Source organism: Diadema antillarum, unplaced genomic scaffold (assembly GCF_040938485.1).
Source record: "Diadema antillarum isolate AM-2024a unplaced genomic scaffold, OU_Dant_1.0 seq00000157_RagTag, whole genome shotgun sequence".
NCBI classification, from domain to species: Eukaryota; Metazoa; Echinodermata; class Echinoidea; order Diadematoida; family Diadematidae; genus Diadema; species Diadema antillarum.
Window position 1 is genome coordinate 193,155 of NW_027271229.1, and position 27,588 is coordinate 220,742.

General features: G+C 38.6%; 2 protein-coding genes across 2 annotated transcripts; one reads left to right on the forward strand and one right to left on the reverse strand.

The window, feature by feature from the left end:
* Positions 1-5,133: 5,133 nt before the first annotated feature.
* On the reverse strand, positions 5,134-7,578 carry LOC139727865 (uncharacterized). The gene is made up of 2 exons (XM_071638836.1): positions 6,964-7,578; positions 5,134-6,171 (listed from the first exon to the last, which is right to left on the reverse strand). The coding sequence occupies exons 1-2, from the start codon at positions 7,135-7,137 to the stop codon at positions 5,134-5,136; spliced, it is 1,212 nt and encodes a 403-aa protein (XP_071494937.1). The 5' UTR covers positions 7,138-7,578.
* An 11,025-nt stretch (positions 7,579-18,603) lies between these two features.
* Positions 18,604-22,153, forward strand: LOC139727875 (uncharacterized). The gene is made up of 2 exons (XM_071638847.1): positions 18,604-19,026; positions 20,956-22,153. The coding sequence occupies exons 1-2, from the start codon at positions 18,856-18,858 to the stop codon at positions 22,126-22,128; spliced, it is 1,344 nt and encodes a 447-aa protein (XP_071494948.1). The 5' UTR covers positions 18,604-18,855; the 3' UTR covers positions 22,129-22,153.
* The last annotated feature ends 5,435 nt before the right edge of the window (positions 22,154-27,588 follow it).

Below are 27,588 nucleotides of genomic sequence, written 5' to 3' on the forward strand. Positions count from 1 at the left end.
ATCTAACTGATCACTTTCTGAAGTTATTCAACCAGTAATACCATAATGTTTCACATTTCATCAACATAAACATTGAATTTCATCATTTTTTTTTTGTACACGATCAATGGAAAATTATGAGGTTATGACGTGGTCAACTCACTCATTTGCCTATAATATCCACTTTTAACTGCTTTGCAGAAATTAGCAAAACTTCAAAATTTTATAACTTCCTTATTTTTCATCCGATTTCATTCAAATTTTTACTGTTAAACTTGTAAGATTTTACTCTTTTTTATCAGACTATCTTATTTATTGGACTCGATTTCCCCTTTACAGGATTTTAACTTATTATTCATCAGATATTGCCCAAGCTTTGACTGATGTTTTGATAACTTACATTCAGAGAATTGCCTTTGACTCTTGTAGCCAAAATGTTTGTGAAAGCTAACCCACGTCTTCCCTTGTATTATGCCATGTAAGTGTGCTGATGATTTGGTACATCACTGGGTAAATTCTATATAATGTTATGCGTTTATCTCATTCCATTCAAAAGTGGAAACAATCCACTTTACATTAATAATTACATGGGAATTAACATGCATGATGAGTAACATGTCTCATTTAAACACGTAGAAATTAGCATGTATGAATGTATAATGTGTAAACATGTCTCATATAAACACGTGGAAATTACCATGTATGATGTGTAAACATATCTCATATAAACACTCAGCATGTATAAGGTGTAAACATGTCTCATATAAACACTGAGAAATTGCTATGTTTAATATGTAAACATGTCACATGTTTAGTGTATGCAATTTTGTGATCGATCTAAAAATCAGACATGTGTTCTGAGAATAAACACTCAAATGGCAAATAAACATGTCGCAGTGTTTTTAATCTGTCACAGCGAATAAACATGTCGCAGTGTTTACATCGTAAACAGTGCGTCATGTTTATTTTTTGGTTCAGTGTTTAGATCTTAAACATTGTGGGTGATTATGTGACTGTGCGGTGTTTAGTATTTAAACACTGTGAGTGATTATGGTGTAAACGTTTGGTGTTTAGGCTATAAACAGAGCAGGTGTTTAGTTTTTAAACATCAGAACCGTTTAAAACATAAACATGTGTGTGTGATAAACACCTAGGGTGTGCTGAAAATAAACACAGCATGTGTTTAGTTCCTAAACATGTTTAATATATAAACGCGTCGCAGTGTTTTTAAACTGTCACAGAAAAGTGTTTAGTTAGGTGTTTAGAAACTAAACAAATTTTTTACAGTGTATATATATATATATATATATATATATATATATGAGTATATGAATATAAGAACGATCCAAGTCCATTGAGGACCATTTCGAGTAAACTTTAAAAAACTTCATATCTTTTTTATTTTTCCAAAAATGTTCTATATAACTGTGATGGGAAGGCAACATTGTATATACAAATTAGAACATACATTATTATGACAATTAACATTTACATTAATTGTGGAGAGGCCATTTTGTGTGATGGACTTGGGTCGTTCTTTGAATCATATGGACTTGGGTCGTTCTTTGATTCATATACATGATATTCTGCTATAGAGATAAGAGAAGGATGATAGAGGGCGCTATAATATGAATGTAAGAATGACCCAAGTCTTTTATTGTAACATTGGTATAAGATTTAACTCATTCATTTCAGGCACTTTCCCATGTCAAACTGAATTTGGCCAAAAATTGGACTTGGGTCGTTCTTACATTCAGGTCTTCATATAATACGATGAATAGCATGTAGTATCATGTCTTTATCATATCATGAATCAGCAAACTCAAAATTCCAAAATCATGAAGTACATGTATGAAATATGAAACCAATAATTATTATGTACCTATCCCAAAGAATACTAGGTCTCATCTCTCTCTCTCTCTCCCTTATGAACATATACACACATGTGTCATATAAACATGTATGATAAAGATATGATATTACAGGGAAAACTTGTGTAAATGAAATAAAATAAAAGGCTAATCTTCGAAAATGCTGTATTAGGTGATCCGAGTATTCTCTCAGATCACCTTCTGTATCTGTACTGATTCTTTGTTTTTCTTGTTCTTCTTTCTCCTCAAAAGTTGAGTAGAGATTAGCTCAGAAAGTCCTCTGCCTATCAATTTCAAAATTATACCATATAATGTATCGTGTCCCAAAGACGACAAATCTAGTTTTCAATTACTCTCATCTATTGTTTGATGCCTATGTCATTATTATCATATAATATCATACATATTTGCATAACTACATGTATGTGCAGATTTACACTGTATATCCACATCAATAAAATTTATGGTAATAGATAAAATGTATTGTGCCAATGCGCAAAACTGTACACGGCTTCTACCATGTATACAAGTTCATTAAAAGTTCAGCAGTTTCCTTGCAATACACACACCCACACACACACACACACACAAACACACAAACGCTTATCCTTTATATAATTCAGTGTCATGATCGGATGAAAATAATGTATTTTGAGTTGATCAAAGCGGAACATACATTTGTAATACATTGTATCTATAGGCCCTACATGAATCAATACTGTGAACGTCTTGTGAAAAATTAGGACAATATCCTTTCGATACTGCTCTCTTTCTCCGATAAGACTGAGGCGTTGCAGAAAATCAAGTTGCAATCGATTCCAAATTTGCAATCAATTGCACAACTTGCAATTGATTATGTGCCAACCAATAGAGATACACACAGATACAATGTACATGTTATACCAAAATGAAATACATGTATTGTACATGAAAACTAGAGATTGGAGATCATATACATGTACTTGTTTTACACAAAATAATTTCTGCTTCACTGTCCTGAATTGCTGATTGTATAATGGTGTTCTCTGTTTTTATTCGTAGATAAAACTTGATGTTTATAAAAATATGTACTGCACATACGTGTATAATCAGTGTACATAGTAGGATAGTAGGCTTAAATCTTTGCTAGTGATCACATACAAGTTGCATGGAAGTATTTCTTTGGAAATTCTTAATCAAGACAGTGATACACATACATTACCGTATTACATTGCAACAACTGCATACAATATACAGCTTGAAAGGAAGGTATTCTCCAGGACTTTAAGTTTGATTTTGTACGTGTACAGTACTGTATTACAAAATTTTAAAACTTCAAGTATAGAGTGTGAAAATCAAAGTGTACCATACAATTGTGGGCAGCGTGTGAATGAGATGTTTCAAACATGAGTTAGTTATAAAAATAAGGTTATTCTTTATAAGATAATACATTAAATAAAACATTATAATTTTGAGTCTGACACTTTAATTATTAATAGCACTGTCGTCAATGCCAACAAGAAATTTATGTAATTTTGATTTGTTACTATATAACATGTCTGATTAATAAGACTAATTTGCAGTGTACATGTATAGTTTTCATACATGTACATGTACATTGTCATACAGTGTATACTACAACATTGCATTGCCATTACAACTAATTTAAACCAACTTACATTGTGACTACAGTGTATATTTTCCTCTCAAATACATTCAACATACCAATTGCAGAAATGTTTCTATCAGGATAAAATTACATAAAATTCAGCCAATATTATTATGATCATTGCTTTGAGTCAATCAAATGCAAGTAGAATGACTGTACAATGTAAGCACTGTACAATACAATTGTATAATCAACATTTTGCCAATAAGACAGAGAAGTAATGATAATATGTTCCACAATGATTACAAAAGTATGCAGTAAATCAATTTCCAATGACCAGTGGTTTACATCGCATGGGCCATGAGATGTATGTACCTGTATTTGGGTTTATTGCACTGTATCAAAACTGTCACACACATAATCTCCTCACCCTCTTTCGGGGCAGTTTTTCTCTTTCCTCAATAGCACTGGGCAAGAGCAGGTGAAAACTTGCAAAATACACTTGTACAGATGCAGTCAACCATAATTGACAATATTCACGATACATACAACATACAATGTACGTATTCATACAGTGTACTATCTGTATGTATGCATGGTATACAATTGTATGCCAAATAAAGATGAGCTGATGAAGCATCCATGATCCATGTGGAAACCATTCACAGAATTACACAGTAAGTCAAAATGCAGTGATTTAATTTTGTGCCTTCTAAAGAGAAAAGCTAAAACTTGCAATCTTGGATGCTAAGGAATTTAGCATTTTTGTCAAGGGAAAATGCATTTTCATATTTCTTCTGTAAAAAATATAAGTGATGAACAAATTGGAACCTTCTTACATTATTGCAACCTTCTGAAGTGCAACACACTTAACAGAAAACTTATTCTTGAAAGGAAACTGGGACCATGAAGTGAACTTCTGAACTTTGAGGATATCTTTGTCACTAGAGCAAATTACTAAATCTGGACTTAGGGCAGATGTGTGGGTATTAATTTTGCACTTTTTATTGTGAGGTTTAAAAGATAAAAGAAAAAGACCTGTACAACAGCAGCAAGCAGTGTACAATTCTTATTGTGTATGCCTAGCAAACTCTTTGAGTTTGTCATCACATTGTCTACGTAAGACATAAAGTCGTATAAAATGTTATACATAAGTGTGTACATCTCTACAAGGTACTATAGAACACACACCTCTCTGAGCAATACTCATAATGATGAAATGATTACTGAAGTACACCTTGTACACATACGTACAAAAAAAAATGTAAATATGTACTTCGCAAAAACCGATAAGTCCATTTTTGAAGATTTTGAAGTACGGTCTCTGTCATAAAGTACAAAATAATACCTTTTAAATGATATATTGGTCACTACATATAAAGGTACATTTTTGAAGTTATAGTCAAAAGAAGCAACATTTTCTTTTTTATTATTCTCTCTACCCTACAATCATTTTGATATTTGAAAGGCATTTTAGGTGAACATACAATTGATATGATATACTTTTTTTTTTTGGGGGGGGGGGGGGAATTTGCAGTTTAAATAGGAACAGTTATTATTATTTTTTTTTTGCGTGTATGTGAATGCAGACTCATTCACAATTAAAAATCTTTTATAAGAGCTTTATATAGTAAATTCGATACAAACTACACATTATCTTGGCAGTAACTCTTGAGAACAAGGCATCACAAACTGTCAAAGGAACCATCTACGGAAGCTTCGGGTTTGCAGAGCCAGGAAGAACCGAGATGTCACTGTGGGTGTTCGTTCTGATCTAGTCCTGAGACCGATACACGCAGGGTCTTTGGCAGTTCTGTGCTGACAGACTGTGCAGCCAATAATTGGGTACCCATAGTCAACAGTAGTACATTGTTCACAAAACTTTCCCACATTCACAGTACAGTAGCTATCAGTCCCATAAATTATGTTGCTCCAGCTTACATAGCAATCACTGGTGGCTCCGCCACTGTTCCTCATGTTGGTCTCCTCCACAAATGTGCACTTATCGAAGATTCGTTCGAGATCTTCATCACTGACCACATCATCATCTGTTCTGTCGATGAGTTCACTTTCCTTTTGTGTGTTTTCTGCTTCTTCTTCGTCATGCTCATTCCTACATTCATAATTGGTTATTTCTCTGCATTTTTCCAGCTGCTCATTCATGCTCTCTTCAGTTGCCACGGAAACGCTTTTATCCTCTGCTTCTCTCATCTCCTCCCTCTCAACTTGTGAGACATGTTCTGTCACATTTCCTGCCATCTGTTCCTCCTCCGCTTCATCCTCATCCTCCTTGTCCTTGTTTTCTCCTGCCTCTTCCTTTTTCTCCTCATCCTTTTTCTGTTCTTCTTCCTCCCCTTCGTTTTCATCTCTTTCAACATGACATCTCTCAGGATGAAGCCTTGCATATTTTGGATTGGGGTAAAAATAGTGATAACCATCAATGTCCTTCCCCGCGAGTGACCTGGCAACATTTTCTTCAAATTCCTCCGGCTCTATGTCGGGAGTGATGATAGAGCACAGAGGATCCTCGATGTTTGGATTGTACAGAAGGAACAGAAGGCCCAGAATAACATCTTCCAGGGTGCTTTCCAGAGTCCATAGTTCATCCAGGAGGTTCAGACACACATCCCCTTCTGACTGTGTGATTGTGTCGATGTTGGGGTGGTAGATGCCCGTTTTGCATGTGATCTTTGGTGCAGTTTCTGGGTAGTCGCCATCGTTCAGAGTGTCAATCTGCATAAAAACACAACAACAGGAAAGTATTCAAAGGTCTTGCTTATAAATCTACAGTACTGTATGGTACATGTACCTGCATCGCAGAACAAGTGTAGTGCTGATAGAACAAACTCCTTCTCTATCACTTGCCCTATTCTGCATCATTCACTGTATGTTCTTGTACTGCACATTGTATGCTTTAAAAAAATTATAAAAAATAAAACATCACTGCATTATAATATTTATAGTAAAATATGTGAAATTCTATTTCTTTCCTGATTACAGTGCTGTAAATCAATTTCCAATAGTATTCCTGCTTATTGGATTGAAGGTCTTACATTTTGTATGCTTTCATTTAAAGTTGTCACGCAATACACATTCTGTGATGCAAGGCAAGTCTTGTTTGCCTATTGACCGAAAGATCCGTCTGTATCTGGTCGTCAGGGATAATAATTATGTTCCGCAGAGACTACGTCTGGCTTCACGGATTCCCTCCTACGGAGGAGAGCGATAACGGTAACGTCAAAAAAAAAAAAAAAAAAAAACTCCTCCGGACAGACGGATCTTTCTGTCTAGTTTGCCTACACTTTTGTATGCTAGCTTTCCTGTTAATGCATCTCAGCAAAACTTTCCTTGTCTGCCTAACATTTCTAAAGGAGACACTTTGAATTTACTGGACTCTGACCATGTTCATACTTATCATACTGTAAAGTGTAGTATACACATTAAATACATACTTGCAAGATTCCATTATAACGTAGTTTTTTTTTTGAAATGTTTATGGAGAAATGCATCATGAATTGGTCTTACCTCAAATTCGAATTCTGCATCCTTGTAGAGACCGTCATTGGGTTCAATCAGGACACGAAACCAGCTGAGCGATTCTTCGTCCCACTCTGTTATAGTCACCTGTCCATCAGAAAATTTCTTGATGTGTTTCATCAAGGAATGGAACTCCTTGGCAAGCGAATTTCCCCCCGCCATCTTGGCTTGCGTAGTTATTGTCAGTGTTTTTCAAGCTACAGCTAAGAAGGTGAAGTCCTCATTCCTGAGCAACAAGATGTGTTTTATTCCACTATCATCACCTTGCACTTGGATGATTGTACAATTCAGTTTGTCGCCTGGTTCACGTTCTCTCAGCTCGGTCTACTGCTAGTACACATGTACGATGTACGTTGTGTTCAGCTCAGATGATGCCGATGCGATGGTGTTCCCCAGTCAGTATATTGCCCGTAAGAACACTGCTAGGCTGCTTTCGTCATCGTGTTGCTGCTACATCCATGGATAAGCAAATGATCTGATAATTGGTGTCCGCTATCGCTCATTTATAAATGTTTCTGAAGCTATTACAGCCTTGCACCATGTGTCATCATCCGTTTTCGTTCGTTGCATGTAGACCCTGCATGATGCACTAGACATCTCACAAACTCCGTCCACCAACTGCATGCCTCGGCAGGCTATTAGGCTGTAAACATATTGCACAATCACATCGCAAGCGTTCACACGTTCACAATACAACAGCCCTGCCCTGTGTAGTTTCGGTACTACAACCTGTACCTTTTTTTGGGATTTGTGTGGTAGTCTAATTACATACAACAGTTGATAGTTATTGAAAATCGTTCTTCTTGACTTTATCACGTACAAAGTTTCATTAAATTAATGTGGGATATAGAGATTCTATATGTCCATGATCATACGAAACTACTTTTACATAATAAAATGTTGACATATTTTACACCAGAATACGTGATTAAAAGAAGCTTTTATAGTAATGATCTTCATAGCTCCTTGGTAATAGGCTAAGCCTCGTGCCTTTTCCCGAGATTGCATCACACGTGCTGTCATTCCATGCAGTTGTTGTTGCTTTTCCTTTTCTCTTTAGAGAAAAATACCGGTGCACGGTAACAATAAATCACCATTCCACAAACCCGAGTCTTTACTTTACATCAAGTTTACATGTATTATTGTTGTCATTAGGCCCTATTTTGTTTTACCCCGAGATAGATACGGCAAAATGAGTCGCAGCTGTCGCTAATATTGTAAATTTTGATTGTTAAAAGTTGTCGACATTATTGAGCACAGAACAATGCAAAAGTTGTCATGGGTTAATTATTTGCACATTATTTAAAGACAAATACCGTACATGTAAAATCATGAGCTGCAGAAAACATTTAGTTGACAGAAGACGACGAATGAAATAATGAACTCTACTAGGGCAATAAAATGTATAATTACTTCTTTATTTGTTTTATTTTATGCATAATTATATAGTCCTGTGAACAGTTAATTTATAAACATTCAGTGTTTTCCCCCTAAATGACATTTTCATACACCCCTTTACATTGTCAAAATTGCCTACATTGTCAAAATTGAAAGAAAGAACGACCGATCTAAGCGAGTGCTTGTATCAGGGGTTTATGATTATTATCAGTGACGGATCCAGAGGGGGCGCAACCGGCGCACCCCCCCCCCCCCGTTATTTTTCGTGAAAAACAAAAGAAATAAATGTAAACAATGAAATGAAGCCCGGAAGTGCCACCAGAAATATCAGTCACCCCCCCCCTTTATAGAATTCCTGGATCCGCCCCTGATTATAACTGTGGATGTGTCCGTCTGTGTGTGTGTGTGTGGGGGGGGGGGGGGGGGTATGTAGGCCCTATATCCACAGGACACCAGGGGGTTGCAACATCATGGACACTCTAGACCTGTTCAGTAGAAATCGTTTTTGTTTGCAGTTAACGAGGAAATGTTTGCGTGCATTTTCTTCGCGAATTTCCCGAGAGATAGGCCTATAAGATTTGCGAAATTATACGATTGCCCTTGAAAGAAGAACTTGAAAGATATGGAACAGGGTTGCATAATCCGATCTCTCTTTTTGATAGCTATAGGCCTATAGCCCGCTAAACAGAGTAAACAAATTTTATTCTCGCAATGTGAAGTTTTGGAAATTTTTATCAGGTATATAGTAGGCAAGTGACGTTTGTATCGTGCATTAGGCCAATTTTAGTTTCATTACACTTGACATGGCTCTTCACGAATAAGTGAAACAAACAAAAAAATGGCCTATACTCTCTTTAAAAAATCGAGTGAAAATATTCACTCTTGAAGGAGTGAATCTTGTACAAAAAAGAGTGAATTTAGAATGAACTTTGGAGTGGATTTTAGGTGAAAATGTTCATTTTCACTCTTTTTGGAGTGACCTCAGGGAAAATTCACTCCAATTCACTCCAATTCACTCCAAAATTCACTCCAATTTCATTCTCCTTCAAGAGCGAATATTTTCACTCGAGTTTTTTTTTTGTAGAGAGTATGATGATAAATAAATAAATAAATAAAACAGACTTGAGTTCTGCACGTGAAGTCCTGTTTCAAAACATCTAATAGGAGCAAGATGAAGGGTCGTTGCACAAGATGTAGGCCCTTATACAACTTGACGGGTACGATAAGGGTGCTGTTCGTTATTCCGAAGGTTCGTTATTCCGAAACACACAAATTCCCTATAACTAGAGGTTCGTTAATCCGAAAATGAAAAATGGTTCGTTAATTCCAACATTCGTGGCGTTATTCCGAAGGGTCGTCCACATTCCGGAGATTCGTTAATCCGAAAATGAAATTCGGAAAAACGAATCTTCGGACCAAAGAGCCTTCGGAATAACGAACCTTCGGAATAACGAGCTGTAACCAATCATTTTTATAATAATCCCTACTTGAAATAATAATGATAATAGGCCTATAGGCCTATTATAAAGTCATTGGCAAGACCACCTCTTTCAAGACTTCCTTAAAGGACAAGTTCACCTTCATAAACATAAGGATTTAGCGAATGCAACAATATTAGTAGAACACATCAGTGAAAGTTTGAGGAAAATTGGACAATCGATGCAAAAGTTATGAATTTTAAAAATTTCTGTTTTGGAACCGCAGGATGAGGAGACTACTACAGCTTGTGAGTCATATGCGTACAACAGTATAAAGAAAATATAAAGAAAATTCAACATATTTTCACTTTTTCGCATAATAAAAGAGCACTTGACTTGCCTCTTTCTAAAGGCAGGGGGAATAATATTACCCATAACATTTGTCGGTAACGAGTCGGGGGAATGTGTACTTTTTTCATAAGATGAAATTTTGTGAAATTCTCTTTATATTTTCCTTATATTGTTGTACGCATGTGACATCTAAGTTTTTCACACACTGCAGTAGTCTTCTCATCCAGCGGTTACTGCACAAAAACTTCAAAAATTCATAACTTTTGAACGGATTGTCCGATTTTCCTCAAACTTTCAATGATGTGTTCTATAATATTGCTGCATTCTCTCAATCCTTATGTTTATGAAGGTGAACTTGTCCTTTAACGTACCTCTGGGTCTTGGGAAAAAGGCATGAACTCCCAAACATTTTTTTTCTTGCTTTATGGACATTTGTGTCGTTTTGAATAACCATCAGTGTTTTGTCATTAAATGGTCACTGCAATGAACGTGTAAGGTTGGTTATTAAGGGCCAATTGAGTCATATTGATTGATCCTGGCCTGGCTGAGCCTTTCCCCACGCGAATCATTCTGTAAGTCTAACGTAGGAAGCAGAATGACAAATTAGTATTAGGTCCTCCATTATTGCTTAAGTAATTCATGCTATGAAAGAGAAAAAGCTCAAGAGAATGGCACAATAGGGCCTTTTCAATTTATGCCTCATAACTTCTAGGCTCTGATCCATGATAAAAAAACAAACAAACATAATCACATTTAGGGCCTATACGAATAATTCACTTTCTATACTCAAAACGGGTCAAACTGCACTTACGAATTACTCTAAATAGGCTGGGCACATCTTAAAAATTTACTAGCTTGAATCCAAATCAAGCTACCCCCCCCCCCCCCTTAACTGGTCGCCTACAAGCCTACAATGGTGTCAGGACCACTTCACACCACAAACCATTCCCCAGAACGTTATCATTCTTTTGGAGGATTTGTCCGTACAGTTTTATTTCAAACATTAATGATACCTTCTGAACCTTCTGAAAGTTAGAGCCAGCAGGGCAGCACACTGCATATCGCTGACTTTGGTGTTGAATACACGTGCGTGGTTATGCTGTAAGTGCCCCCTTGAAGCTCTCCGACGATGACACCTTAACTATAAAATCATCTTCTAATTTATTCCATGCCATGGGGGTCCTTACAAAAAATGAGTTCTTGTATGTATCCGTTCTTGCAAATGGTATTTGGATTTGCATGTCATTTTTCTTCCTTGTTTTCCTTTCTGGCAAATATGTGATGTACTTATTGGCTGATATCCCCACCATTCCCCGCTGTATCTTAAATAACATGGTCAATCTATTCCTTTCTCCTCTTGTTTCCAGTGTTTCCCATTTCAAATCTGCTAGCATCTGTGTGACACTGCTACTCTTGCTGTAGTTTCCTAGGCAGAAGCGTGCTGCTTTCCTTTGTATCCTTTCCAACTTCTCAATCTGGCCTATCTTGTGTGGATCCCAGGCGCAAGATGCGTACTCCAGTATGGGTCTTACTAGTGTGGAATAAGCTGTTGCTTTTACTTCCTTGGGACAAAACCAGAGGTTCCTTCTCAAGAATCCCAGTGTCCGGTTTGCTTTAGCGACAGTGTTGTCTACATGTTCCCCCCACGAAAGCTTGCTGTCAATTTGAACTCCGAGATAGGGCTGGGAACTTGAATGATGGAGGGTCTGCCCACAAAAGACATAGTCTCGAGTGGGTGGTTTCTTTTTGTTAGAGATAACCACAATAGAACACTTAGAAGGATTAAATGACATCTTCCATGTGTCTTGCCATGTTTCAAGAGCCCTGAGATCTTCCTGCAGGATGTCCATATGTTCTTCTTCTGTGACAGATGTGTATATCAAACAATCGTCTGCGAAGAGCCGCGTTGTACATTTAATGTGTTCTGGGAGGTCGTTTATGTATGTCAGGAACAAAAGGGGTCCAAGAACCGTGCCTTGAGGTACGCCTGACAGAACTTGTTCTTCTGAGGACATGCTTCCTTCACAGACCACCCTTTGTATCCGGTTTGTAAGGAAGTCCCTGATCCATACTTGTAGGTTGTTTCTAATACCATAATACTCAAGTTTTCCTAATAACCTTTCATGGGGTACTTTATCGAATGCCTTTGAGAAGTCCAGTATTGCCATGTGAGTGGATTCCCCTTTGTCCAATGACTGTGAAATATCATCAACTGTGACTATTAACTGTGTTTCTGTTGAGCGTTTTGCTCTGAATCCATGTTGTGAATCCACAAGTACTCCATTCTCTTCAAAATGGCCCTTGATGTGAGAGTGAATAATATGTTCTAAGATCTTGCATGTGATGCTAGTCAAAGAGACTGGTCTGTAACTATCGGGTGCTTCCTTACTTCCCTTCTTGAATATCGCACAGAATCGATGTTTGCTTCCTTCCACTGCTATAAAAGAAACGTTGATGATCCAGCTGTCAAGCTCGCAAAAAGAAAGAAAGAAAAAAAAAAAAATGTTTATCACAATAATGACGTTTAAACCGGATAATGAAGTGCTGTCTAACCAAGTGACCATTCATGATCACAGACATGACGTATTTTGCTTGAAATAGAAATGTCAGAAGTTCTCGGACTTTCTGTTTCATAGACGTCAACTAGACCCATCTTATTGGTTTCAATCAAAACGGCGAGCATTCTTCCTCATATTCCTCAATAACGCATTTATGCTGAGGGTTTGTTGACAGAATGATACATTTCGATTGTAATTAATCACTCCACACTTGGTAATTTCCTAATTTACTGGAACATAAGTCTGTCATTAACTGTACTTGCCATCGTACCTCCCAGCTAGGTCATACTGTACCTCTAGCTGCGACTCGCAATTCCCGAACTCCAAAATGTCTAAAAAGAGACTATCTCTAACGTCAGACAGCCATAACAAGGAAACCAACATGCAAGGAAACATGTACATGTACCGCCTGTGGTGTGTGTACGTAGAAACAGCGATACGAGTGCTTGCATGCACAGCACTGCATAATAATACACCCGATTCACGAAGTCACCCCATATGTAAATGCCAAGGTATTGCAGTGTCCTGCGATGCAGCATTTGTAGTAAATTTACCGGGCTATGGTCATCGAATGCGATTATTCAGTGGAAAATGAAGAAAGAAGCATGAAACTGCCAAGCGCAAGCCGTAACAAGCAAGCAAGTTCTGTCTTCGTCTGAAGTGAAGCCGCTAGCCGTGCAGGAAAGGTAGGTGCAGCAGCCTAACTTAAAGAGTGTGTACACTTACAGTTCTGGTCGAGGTGAGGATTTAGCTTTTAACGTTTTGCGAGATATTCAGAAACCACTCTATGAGATGTCAAGGAGCATGCAATTCTATGGGGTATCAAAAGTTTATTTGATGAAAATCGGTTTTGAAATGGCTGAGCTATCCAAAAACAAGGTGAAACAAAGAGATACTAATAAAATTAAAGTTGGGGCATGTCGCCTATTATTATTATTAACACTTTTTTGGATATCTCAGCCATTTGAAAACCAATTTTCATCAAATAAACGTTGAATCCTTCTTAAAATTACATGCTCTTTCATAATTCATATGAGGTTTTTCATTATCTCACTTAAGAATGTTCAAATGATGAGTCCCCACCCCAACCAGTACTGTACAGTCCCTAAATTTACAGTCTATTAAATTGTTAGCTGGCAGCTAACAGGGAGATGGGGAGTCCTCCCCGCCCCGCCCCGGTGCCAGCCAGGTCAGTGTTCATGCATGCCCAAAATGGCAAATGTGTAGATCTGTAGGCCTAACTTTACTCTAACAAAGATCTTACTAGAACTCTACTTGGCCTAACAAAGATCTATACTGTAGCGTAGGATAGAATGTAAACGTTAGATAGAATCTACACTACAGTACAGGGGCCGTATTCTGAGAGCTTGGAATAAATATTATTAAGTGTCTGATTAGCACTTAATTACCGAATTGGTATTCTGAGAGCATGATTAAGTAGGGGGTGATTAACTACCATAGCAACAAGCGTTTTGGCGGGAAGGACCTACGCGTTTGCGCGTATCAATGCGCGCGCACCTCTGAGAGGACTTAATCACAGAGTTAATTACGAATCGGTATTCTGAGGGTGTAGTATGAAAGTTAATGGAAAACTTAATGATACCAAAGAGTGTCATTAACTACTCCGATATCATGCATTACATCGCGTTTTCTCTGCCACAGCGATGCTTACCGTCTTCGGTAACCGAGGAGCAGTTGAATCTTGTTATCATGGTATCCGTAGAATTCAGAGTAAAAAAGAAATATAGCCGATCTTCGAGGATGTGAGCAAAGAGGTTGAGATCTTCGCGTGCGTAGGTGAGGGGTTGTAATCAAATACCGGAGTGTGCGCAAGGAGCTCTTGGGCTGTAATTACAGGGGGCATGGAGGAGCGCGCATTGAGGGCATATTTGCGCGTGTAATCATCATTTTGGCTTCTAACAACGCGTCTGATTGGATGGAATAACAATTAGATGGGAGGGACCTAAGATAATTACAGGGGACTTAATCATACCTTAATTACGTCCTCAGAATACCGATTTTGCCCATGATTAAGGGCCTATTAACTTCACGACTTAATCACGAAGTTAATTACAGACTTAATTACGACCTCAGAATACCACCCCAGTACATCTCGCCTGACCAGACAGACCGCTGTGCTTCTGCCTTCGAGACAGCGGCTGCGAGCTGCGTGTATGTACGGTAGTACTAGTAGATCTATATACACTTTTTATACAGTAACACCACTCACCAGCACTGTACAGCTGTAACACTAACAGTACATCCAACTACTGTAAGCCAGAACCTTCATCAGTAACTTGACGACCCATGTCAATGACAATAGGCCATGATGTTCATAATAGCTGTTTTATTGATGAATAAAGTATTTAAAAGTGCCCCTGCTAGAAATAAGCACACTGCATACAAAATTACAATGCTGTAGACAAGTGAAGTGCTATACCGGTAAGTTTACTCTAACACTAGTATACAAATGATGCACAGGATAGAGTGCGTTAGTGTAGGCGTAGTGCACTCTCGGGTATTTACAATGTAGTGCAACGTGCACTCGGCTTCGCCTCGTGCATGTTTCACAATTGTAAATACCCTCGAGTGCACTACGCCTCCACTAACGCCACGAAATAATCCTGTGCATCATTTGTTTTATAAAATGGGTCGAAAATTCGAAAACTAACATCATTTTTCAGCGTTTTTCACGTACCTTTGTGGGTCAAGACGTCCGAAGATGTTCGTCCCAAACTTTTACGCACGTCGCACTCGCGGAAGTCCCGCACATACAGTATAAGTATAATGGGGGGTTGGGTTTCCGGACACCCGCATGAAAACTTACTTATTTTACATAGAATATGCACCCTTTACCTTAAAGACTTGACTTGACTCCTCATATAGGCCTACTAGACAACATACTCTGAAAACGGCGTGAGAATTAACCTGCTAAATCGTTGGATTTGCTCTTCAAAGTGACTCCATGTACGCGTCCGGTCCCATAACGCTTGGTCTACTGTACTGTACAAAGTGTACGTATAGTACAGTATACGTACGTACGCCACATATGTTATGCACAAGGGAAGACAGGCCGGCCGGCCGGCAGCCCGAACTAGAAGTTGTTTACAGGATTGACAGCGCGTACGCGTATGCATGCAATTCATCAAAGGAGCCGCCGCGCGCACAGACGATCGGCAATCTACCATAGGATTACAGGCAGTGCAGTTGTACTGAAGTAAAGGAAGGAGGTGTGTCTCATTTCAGCGCTTCCTATTGGCTACATTCTTGAACCCATTTTATAATAACAGTTACATGTATTGTTCTGTGTTAAAGGCTTCTATATCTAACGTTATTGCAGTTTCTACTCAACTACAGTTCACTCTCCTAGAGTCCTAGCCGGACTGGATGCTGTGACACTTGTGACTGTGTACAGCGATCGACTTGGCTGCATATAACGTGTATAATTACTATAGTCCTAGCAACGAAATTGTGAAAGTAGGGACTTTTCAGTTTCACCTCGTGGATATGGCTGTTAGGGAAAAATGACATCATTTTACGAAACTGCACTGCACATGCTCAAGGTTCTCCAGCACCTCTAATGCCAGAATCGCTACCAGTAACACATCTGTGAGGGATTTCATCGTTCATGGGCTCCCAGATTTATGACATGATGACTTCATCGAGTGGAGTAACCAATCGCCAGCCTGCTGGGAGGGGACAGGGTCATGATGTCATTGCAGTACGTCGTGAACAGCGTTCACTGAAAATCGAAATGGATGATCCGATGAACATGACGAGAGGACTGCAACCATTTAGAACCACTTTCGTACAAGACTGCCAGCCATGTCCACACAATCAAAAAGTCCTTATTGTGTGGCTGTGGATGAATCCTGCTTAGTAAAAGGAAAACCTGCTATCTTAACTCTTGTCACCGGACCTGTTCATTTGGCAGTGTCTAATACTAGTTTATCATAAATTGAAAAAAAAAAAAAGAATACTCATCTTTCTGGCAATATAGCACTGCAATACCAGCCATAGAGCACTGCATGACAGATCCACTATCGCTGAGTTCTCGGGAGAAACCTGTCATCATGTTCCAAAGGTGTTAAAATCCAAAGCCTACGTGAACCTTGTTCAACCACAGCTTGAGCATGCTTCTGAAGCCTGAAATAGAGACACTTTCAGTTCTACTGAAGTGCAGAAATTGGCTGCTCGAGCTTGCTTTGTTATCTGCAAAATTACAAAAGATTTAGAGTCTACCCTCAGCTTCGTTGAGGGCTTGTCTTCAAGCTGAGATGGGACTAACTGCACATATGTCGTCTCCATGCACATAGCACCATGGTCTGTAGAATACTCAGTAGAACATCATCAGTTTGTCAACATCCATCTTTCTCACTTCATAACCCAAGCTTCATTCACAGCAAAAGAGATCCTATATCTTGATTTGATTACTCAAACTCACTGTCCCTGAAGCATCAACTTATTGATTCCTTGATTACAAATTTTCCTTCTATCCCCTAACCACTCGTATCTTAACTCTTTATGTGTCATGGCGGAAACCCCCTGTGTGCCACGTTATTCTGAGACACTAAAGGTATTCACGCTTTGAGAAAGAATTATATTTTTCCAATTTGTATAACTTCTACAAATTTCTGTTAAGATGGGCATAATAGTAGGCATAGTTAAAGATGAATGCCAAGCTTTGTTTTGATATAAATTGCATGACGAATCTATTTTAAATTTTTCTTTTGAATGACAGGTTGCTGCATTACAGTAAAGGCATGACTTTTGCACATAAAACCGTGACAGAAACATAGAATGCACGAGCAAATCTAGTTGGGAACACCGCTTGATAGTCAATTACCACATAGAATGCAAGCCGTATGTGATAGGAACAAAAGCACGAGAGACGCTTTCATTGTGCCGCGGGATTAGCAGTGATTAGCGATTTATCGATCGGTTTTTGGCGGCTTTGTTTGTTGAGCAGAATATGCGAAGTTGGCTCGCCGTCGACTGTGCCGGACGTGCGAACGTGGCACATAAAGAGTTAAACAAGTTACCAATCATGGCAGTTATTATTACCTCAACAGTTGCTGCCTTCCAGGGGGCTGCCCTTCCTGTGATCAGAGGGCTGACACCTCCTGTGGGTTGAACTTCCATTGCTATAATCTTACATAATTTTTAGTGACCACATCACTGTTTTTAACCCGGTCAGTGCCAAATTCCGAAATCCCCATCATAGATTTAATACACAGACCGCCAGGTTCCTGTAGGGAATGGGTTAAATTTGTAAATATTTATGCTATGATATGTTGATTGCGCCATCACCTCCAGTCACAGCACATCTCATCCCAGTTTAGTTCGGAAAGAGCTGCTTCAAGGACTATCTTTTCAAAGTTCTGTGTAAAGTCTATTTATTAGAGTATGCTCAATGACATAGTTTATTAGATCATGCCTTCAGTCATGACAGTACAATACATTATGTACCAAGTCCAGAAAACACAAGTCCACTCTATACCCTGTACCATACATACTTGCAATGGCATACAATATCTTGGGTTGACTTATAAAAACTCTCAAGTAGTCTGAGGTAGTTAAGAACGAAATTTGCCAAATTGAAGTGTAATGATTTGTACTAGACGTCTAGGCCTTGTAGGTGAAGTTACCTACTGATTGCACAACACATTGCAAAGGTCATTGGTTTGTATGGTATGCAATTGCTGAACTTTGTGACCTGACTCCCACTAATGATGACCTGGGGGGGGGGGGGGGGGGGGGGGGGGGTGTTTCATCAATTTTATAGTCAGCGCTGAGAAGTTGTCAGTCTCTGACAATTTGAGGAAAATCCTTGGTTTTGATTGGCTAAGAAGCTTTGGTCACTGACTGTTACTATGGTCATTGTCAGAGACTGACAACTTGTTAGGGCTGACAACTTTGATGAAACGGTGCCCAGATTCTTTCTAACATAATCCTGTACCATGCTTTACGCAAGTGTCCATGCAATAATGTACTGTAAAGTTATACATGATTTATATTTTTACTTGTGTTTGACAGGTTGTTTCTTTGGGATTCTATGTCCCCAACGAGATCAGACCTGTCAGAGAGACATTGTGGAGAACGGAGCTTCAATACTCATCATCTTCATCAGATAGAATCACCCTCGGGATAGCAGGATGCCCGACCGCAGTCTTGCCAAAGATTTCCATTCTCTGATGAGGAACATCGACAGTGTTTCAGACGGACAGGCAACCGTCTCCAAGTGGGACGACGAGAATCTTGGCAACTTCCAAGTCACTGTCGCCCCCAACGATGGACCCTACAAAGATGGAGAATTTGTTTTTGAGGTACTGAAACAGTAACCATTTCATAAATAGTCCACTTCCAATAACTGGCTTTTCTCCTTGCCATATGTGACCGTGAATCACAAAACAAACACAACTTGAATAGTCGCAGCCCTTGATTTTGCGTGAAGACCTCAGTAAGGTGAAACAGGTCAGCCTAGTCAATCTTGAGTTTTTCATACTTTCTGAAAAAGCTATCCTTCGTCTTTCCACCTCCCTGGTTTGCACTATTCATTGGTTTGGGGTCATAAAGCGAACAGGAAAGTGTGTTTTCAACAGTTTTTCTACAACCCCTTTTTTGTAGAGTAGGGCAATTAGGTACGTCTTCAGAGGTCCCTTTTCATTTCTTTAAAATCCTTTACAAACCCTTCAGTTTCAACTCTAATAACATTGAATAGATAGCGCTACCACCTTGAAAGTTGGCATTTACAGTTTGTATTATGGACAGAATGTGTTTATTGAGCATGCTCAATTTCAACTTAAACTGATAATCCCTTTATTGTTGTTGCTAAGGAGGTTTACATCCTGTTTTTTTTTTTGTCCGATTCATCGCACAGCCAGCACAGTTTCTAAAGATTAAGCGCTTGAATAGACCCTTCACTGCAGAGCTTCTTTTCTCAGTTCACACCTTTCCAGAGTGTGTGCTTTCTTTCCGATATTTAGATAGGTTAAGAGAGTCAATTTGAATGGAGTTACCGGGTATACATCATTTTAAAGATTAGAATCTGCTCTTTCAATATCTACCCTTAGTCCATTCTGGCGACTTTTTGTTGGTTTTGTGATGCAGGGTCACATATAATCTTTTGCCACAGCATTTTAGATGATGGTGGGACTAGACAGATTGACAGGCCTAGTTGTCACTTTGAGCTACTGTATACGCTATAATTTTCGCGTACATAAATTTTCGCGAATTGCCGCTGTCACACATTTTCGCGAGTGGTTAAATTCGCGATTGGGGGACCAGAGAAAATATGAAGTGGCAAAGAAAGTGTGAATTTTCAACTTACTAGCAAATAAGAATGATACTAGTTATACACTGCATGGAAAAGACTTGCCAAACTCTGCGAACTAGTAAGTTAGAATTCAACATTTTTGAAGTGGTTAAGACCATCGCGCTAGATTTCTGACGAGTGGTCCCCTAGATTTCTGACGAGTGGTCCCCTTGCGATAATGGATTGGCTCTCTACAGTATTCGTAAGTAGACGTGGACGTGCGTAAACAAGCTTAGCCAGTATGGTCTGTTAGGTAAGCCGTGACATGGTATACTAGTACTGAAATGTTCGTATCATCAAGGCAAGGGATTCATTTTGGAAGGTAATATTTTCGCGTGTTGTTAATTTCGCGAATAGCTCCCGACTCGCGGAATTCGCGAAAATAAAACCCCCGCGAAATAAATAGCGTATACAGTATGCATTCAAGGGATTTACCTCAAGAGCAATGCAATAATTTTGCCAATGATGTTAAAAAAGTTTAATATGGCTCTCTACTGTGTATGCACATGTACACAGGACTGTGCAGTGTGTCAGTGTCACATGTCTTTAACATGATTATGTATAGTGCAATGTCTTCTGTGACATCTTGAAAAATGCTGATCAGTCTCTTTTGGCACAAATGAGAGATGATTGACATGCTTTTTAAACTCAGACACTTGTATCTTTTAATGGCTCGTTAAATTGCCTGTGGGACACCTTTTGTTGATGATACAGGCGTTCAAATGGACTGCATTTTCTTTTCTTGCTTTTGTTGTGATTGTTGCTTTAATTTTTGGCAAATTTCAATCTGATCAGTCTTGTTGTTTGATTTGAAAGTACTTTTGTAAACCTCATCCAAGCAATTTAATTACTTCTACTGATGTACAGTGTAAGTGTTAAGGTGATTTATTAAAATCTGACTACTAATCTGGTTTGAACTCTTTCTTCTCTCACCCCACAGATCGAGGTGCAGAAGAGCAGCTACCCTGTTGACCCTCCTCGTGTGAGTTGCAAGACAGCGATCTACCACCCAAACATTGATACTATTGATGACCCTGAGGGAGAAATCTGCTTCAACCTTTTTGAGGACGACATGTGGACGGAGAAGTGTGGTCTGGAGGACATTGTTCAGGGCCTCCTTTTTCTCCTCTACCACCCCAACTGGGACGACGCCCTGGTGTCACTGGTCCCACCCCTTGCATCCCGGGAACAAGTGGATGAGTATGTCCAGAAGTCCCTGCGAGGGGGCCTAGTCTGGAAGTACTGGTTTCCCCCCAACCCTAGATATGCCAGACTTCATCCGGAGGAAAGTGGGGCTAAGGTTGAAAGCAATGAAAATGAACAAAGATTAGGAGAAGGAGAAGGTTTGGAACAGAAAAATGAAACAGCTGGTGATACTGCACAAGGGGTGCAATGTAAAGCTGAAGGAGATAAAGATAGTAGTGATGGTGCCATGGAGAACAAGTTTGAGACTCTTTACTTTGGGATTAAAATGCTGGTGGACTTTGATAGTGATGAGGACGAAGATGACTGCGATGACGACTATGATGAGGATGAGGATGAGGAAGGACTCAATGGCAGCAACCGAGTTCACACCCTGCTCAGCATCCTCCGCCGTCGTCGCAGTAGGATGGTCAGCCACGCCGACTCTAGTGATGAAGGTAGCGAGGATGATGATGACGACGATGACGGCAATGGTGATGATGGTATGGATTCAGTCCACCAAGGAGTTGTTTCACCGGTTCTCTGTTCAGATGTGTTTGCTCCATGTAACATTGACAGCGATGTGGTCAACGATGAGGAATTGGAAGAACTCCTTGAACTCATGGATTCTGCTGATGATGATGAAAACGACAATGCTGATCCAACCATAGACAGCAGCCGAAAGAACGGTGATGGATTTGAGAGCGTCATTAGCTGGAGCAGAGTGGTGTATGGTGATGGAAGCAGTACAAGTACATGCCGGCTGGGCCTAGAGTCAGAATTTTGCCTTACGCCAGTAATTCACACTACTTCACCAGGACAGCTGAAAAATGTTGAACACAGTAGCCCTAGAACAGTGCACAGACCAACTGTAATGTCACGTTTCTTCCTTGCACTGCGGACTAGGACGTTCAGAAGATGGCTAGTTTGATGATGGTGGATGATGGCTTTGTCTCATGCCATACATTATAATCAAGTTTCCTTCATCAGCCAAATGGTGACAGATGTTTGGTACTTACGCACTAACATTTGTATGCAACAAAAGCTTATTGGAACACACAATAATCAGTACATTTCCAGATTGGGGGGTGGCCTTTTTTGGTTAAAACAAAAGAAATCAGAGAAAAAAAATGGAAAAGGGAGCAGGTGCCCCACTTTGATGTTTGGCACCAGGATTTTTCGCTGCAACCTTTTTTTTTTTTTTTTTTTTTGTGCTCCCCCCTCCTTATTGTACAGAATCCCTGGATCCACCCCTTCATCAGATTATTTTCTGTATCTTTCACCTCTTCCATTGATTGCATAAAGTGGATCAAGTATACAAAGTTTTATTTGGCATTTGTATACATGCAGAGTTAAACCCAATGTGCTTTTGAGCATCATCCTGAGCATAATTTAAAATGTAAAAAAAAAAGAGAGCAAACACATATTACTCTAGAGTGTCCTCAGCATGCACTCGCATAGCACTGCAGTGTACAATATGCCACTGTTACAGATTCAGATATGAGAAAAATAAATGTGACATTCATTTTATCACTTGAGTATAAACCAATTACTGTAGAAAAGAACAAGCAAGCAAAAATTCCTTAAACAAACAAGATAATAGACCTATATAAAAGAAATGAACAAAAGTAAAACAAATGACTAATGGTATTCACCTAGAAAACTAACCCAAAAATAAAAATGTTGAGGTGCAAGCCCAGTGTTATGCCATAGTTATCCATTGCTTCCAATGTCTAGTATTACAGGTTGTGGCTTCAACCACAATTTGTGTCATTTCACCAGCACTTCTGTCTGTGTTGTATCTATTTTTCATTGCCATGATAGAACTACAACACATTGTAGAGTCACTGTTGTGTGAATTTTGAGTGTCACCAGTATGCAGGAAAAACAAACAAACAAACAAACAAACAAACATATGTTGGAAAGGATCCCACAAAAGACAAGTAAAGTAGAACTCATGTGGACAAGAGAGGCTTCCTCTCACTTTTACACCAAGTTCTGTGTCTGCTATTCCAGCTTGTTCTAGATTTTGGTAAAAGATTTACGTTATACATGTATCTTCATGCCGGCATAAAGTGATGCCACATCGCGGGTAATTAGAACTGGCAGTGTACAATTTATTATAACACTTACACTACAGTTGTACGTGTAATTGTAATTATGACCATGATGGGAATGGCCTGTTCCTGGGACGAGCATGCTCTATGTCACTCTAGAAGTGTTGATTACCACAGAGTTGATCCCAGAATCCTACAGATGCAGTGATACATGAAGAGTTTGTTTGCAAAAACCGATAAGTCCATATTTGCCAAATGGAGATTTGCGATTAAAGGTCAAGAAAAATAAAGAGAATAATATTAATAAGAACATTTTTGCTTCTTTTGACCATAACTTCAAAAATGTACCTTTCTATGTATGTAGTGACCAATATATCATTTAAAAGGTATTATTTTGTACTTTATGACGGAGATCGTACTTCAAAATCTTCAAAAATGGACTTATCGTTTTTGCGAATAAACTCTTCACATGTAGCTTCATAGCATGAGGAGAAGTGGATGAAAATGTCACCCTTTGGTGTTCTGCATTTCATTTTTCAATTAGAAAACAAAGCAGGATTTTCATTCTAAGATCTCTGTGAGCATTCTTGGTTTATTTATTCGTTTTTATTACAGTGCACTCCCGTTACAACGAACACGGTTATAACGAAATTTCGTTATAACGAAGTAAATCTTCTGGTCCCAAAATTATCACCATTAAAGTCTATGGTACAAAATTCGCTTATAATGAACACGGTTAGACAACTAAATAGCGAAATTTCCGTTATAACGAAGTCTTTTCCGAGCGCCACAGACCAAGAAAAACAAAAGAAATGTGCTCCGTTATAACGAAATGCGAATTACTTTCGAAAATACATAGCGGAACAAGCATTTATAGCGTCTCTGCATGGGTGAACGCTTCACACCACTGCGTGTTCGCTCCTTGTGCCATGCACAGTTTCTGAGGGGAACTTGCGTTTATTATTGTGATACATATTTTATCCCATCACATTTCGCGTAGCTTTCCAGTGTATGATGAGTATTCAGCAAACATGATACGTATGATATATAAACGTGGTTTCTTGTTTTCATTTTATATTGTATTTGTTCGGGTATAACGAAATTTCGTCATAACGAAAGAAAACTGCCGGTCCCGAGCATTTTGTTATAATGGGACTGCACTGTATTATGTTGTTGCTGTTTTTTGTTTGTTTGTTTGTTTGTTTGTTTGTTTGTTTGTTTTTTATCCTGCATTTGAAAGCTTTGGCAGTTCCGGTACTACTACAAAGCTTTACACGTATGACTTGAATATTGGTGTGTAATGTAGAAGAGGACAAACATGGTTTACAATTAGCAAGAGAGTATGTCTGAGTGTATTCCCTGTGATGAAACTTTTTTCAATATCATTCATGGGCTGAGGAAAGAGGAGGCGGACTGCAGCTCCCTTTGCTGTGACCAGAAAAAGAAAACCAAACAAACCCTAAGCCCTAGTAAATGAAAGCATCTTCGTATGAAAAGTCATGATTTTAATACATTTCTATAGAGTTCTGCTCCAACATTATACTGTATGTCAGAGCGAGGGGGGGGGGGGGCATTAACTTTTGAATTTGTTATCAGTCTGCATAATAAATAAATAGATTTAAAAAAAATAGATAACTGTCCCCCCTTCTATAAAACAGATGATGCCCATGTCTTTTTCATGCATCAAACCCACTCAACTGCCAAAGTTGCCATGTTATGCACACATAATGTCTACAGATGCACCAAGACCTGTGCCTCATTTGTATAATTTACTTTAGTTGCCTGGTATGACATGCACATTGCACACTTCTGAACTAAAGTACAGTGTATGAAACCTTGATGTGATCTGCAGTATTTCTGAGCTGAAGTGAGAAACCACACATACTGAATATCCAATTCATTATCTTCTTTGTCATTTCTATTTCCCTGAGATTTCTTCATTACTTGAACGTACAAGTATGTCATGAAAAAAAGAAAGAAGTAAAGAAGTGAATAGCATAAATCATGCGGAGTCGGTGGTATTGATATATTTTTCAGTATTCACCACAACAGTACATTATACAAAATACTTATGTATGATTACAGCGTGTAGCCTGTTTACACTTCTTCACTATTGTATAAACATGTTGTTATTTTAATTTTGCCATTACCTCTCAGACTGCAACCTATCAAATGTAGATAATCTATATGAGCACTTATAGTTGTATGTACGAAATTGTCTAAAAATAGCACCAGAAATGCAATTTGAAGTTGCTGCCTCCAGTGCTCTGGATTTGTGGATTTATTTTGGGTTTTGCTCCCATTTCTGTATTTTAGGTTAGTTATTGAATGTCATTCATGTTCAATGTACATTGTACAGTAGTTTGATTTAAAAAAATCAATGCAAAGCCAAAACCACAGCCCCTCGCCAGGTGGCATGCTCGTGGCTGTCACACAAGTCTAAAAGTTATACATGTGTCCGTAAATAAGAGAATGCCCGTATTGTACTTTATTTAACAGCTCATTGAATATTGCATTACGGTGTAGAAAGAATGTTACGCAATTTAGATTCCCCAAATCTTGTGTGCAAGCTGGGTTTTTCCATGAAGTGCAAGTGAGTTGTAGTCACAGAAAAAGTGAAGCTAAAAATCATACAAATGTACAGCTGTACTAGTATGTGACTACATTTTATGTGAGAATAAAAATTGGTGTTCTTTATTTTCAAGAAGTATTCTAGATCACAATTGTGATGCAGTCATTATTTCAACAGTTGGCATGTGGTACATGTATGTGTACAGTTCACAGTACAGTATTTCACCTTTCTTGGAGGATTTCAGCTTCCATACCAAATCTGGGGAGTTGGTAGAGATCTGCCAGAGGCTTCTACTTCACTTATTGACAACGATGTACACCAGTACTATGAACTATGAGCTTTTTGGAATTACTGCATACGTGAAAAAGAGAAGAAAACAACAGGTAACTTTTGGATTTTGTTTTACATGTACATGTAATATGAATACTCTTTGACTCTTCATGGTTTTAGGCATTTACTTTTGGGCATGACAATGACAATTCTCGTTGAGCTTGTTGTATGTGACACATTAAAGGGATCCTATAGTTTTGGTTGAGACTTAACTTCAGGTTTTTATCATTTTTTTTTTGTGAGATAGTGAGAAACCTCTTATGAAATATGAAAGAGCATGTAATGAGGATTTCAATGTTTATTTGATGAAAATTTATTTTGTAATGGCTGAGATATCCAAAACAGAGTGATTCTAATAAAGTTTGGAACCCACACTTTTTTATGATCTTTTTGTTTTACTTTGTTTTTGGATGTTTCAGCTATTCGAAACCCGATTTTCATCAAGTAAACTTTGAATTCCTCTTAAAATGGTACGCTCTGTACAATTTCATACTTGTACATGTTTTCTTGGTATCTGGCAAAAAAGTGAAAGCCCAATTTTTATGTCCACCAATACTGTACCATCCCTTTCAATTGTCGTACAGATGTCACTGGGTTTAAATTGTCGTACAGTTGTCACTGGGTGTATATTATACATTGAATATATCACTGTAAAACCCTGTGACACTGGGAAAACAATTCAAATCTCCCTATGGCATATAGATGTGTTAAAACATTTCATCGCCAGCAGTCGCTGTCCGTACACTAGTGGAAACTACTTATAAAGAGATCCTTGGGACCATTAGAATTTGTTCTTTGTAGTGGTATCAGATATTTTGTTGTACACCAATAACCAGGGTGGTCCACAACTTGAAATTTGAACATGTTGCAAGCTCAGAATCTGGGAATATTGCAGAAACATTGTATGTGTGTGGAGCACACATCACGAGTTCGTAGTACGCAACATTTTGCAGCTTATCTCACTTTGTGCTGCTTACATTCAATGTTCTCTCTTGTGTTTTGCACACAAATATACTGTACCAGGTAATTTGATGTTTCTTATGTTTTGCACAATTATGTATTTGACATGTGTGAATACATTTTATTTTGAGCTTGTTGCAAATTCTTGAGGATGTTGCGCAACATGTTGCTGGCTTTTGAGGATGTTGCACATGAACCCGTTGAGGACGGTTTGATTTTGCTACAGCACGCATTTCCCATAGACACCTACCCGAGTATACTCGGGACTCGTCCTCAACGGGTTAAGTTAGAATTTGAGCATATTGCAGCAACATGCTGAAACCCCATGTACATGTAGACTATACCCTGCAACAAGGTCAAGCATATTCTTGGTGTTGGCTACTGCACTTCCAATAATGAAGTTTACTGTAGGCCCACAGCAGGCACAGGCAGGGCATGTAAAATTGTATCTTCTTTTTTGCTTTTTGTCATG

Bases quoted from the DNA above. Each gene is read 5' to 3' on its own strand.
- LOC139727865 (XM_071638836.1), bottom strand. From the start codon at position 7,137: ATGGCGGGGGGAAATTCGCTTGCCAAGGAGTTCCATTCCTTGATGAAA. The intron at 6,172-6,963 runs GTAAGACCAATT...GTTTTTATGCAG, and splicing joins ATGCAGAATTCGAATTTGAG to ATTGACACTCTGAACGATGG.
- LOC139727875 (XM_071638847.1), top strand. From the start codon at position 18,856: ATGCCCGACCGCAGTCTTGCCAAAGATTTCCATTCTCTGATGAGGAAC. The intron at 19,027-20,955 runs GTACTGAAACAG...CTCACCCCACAG, and splicing joins ATGGAGAATTTGTTTTTGAG to ATCGAGGTGCAGAAGAGCAG.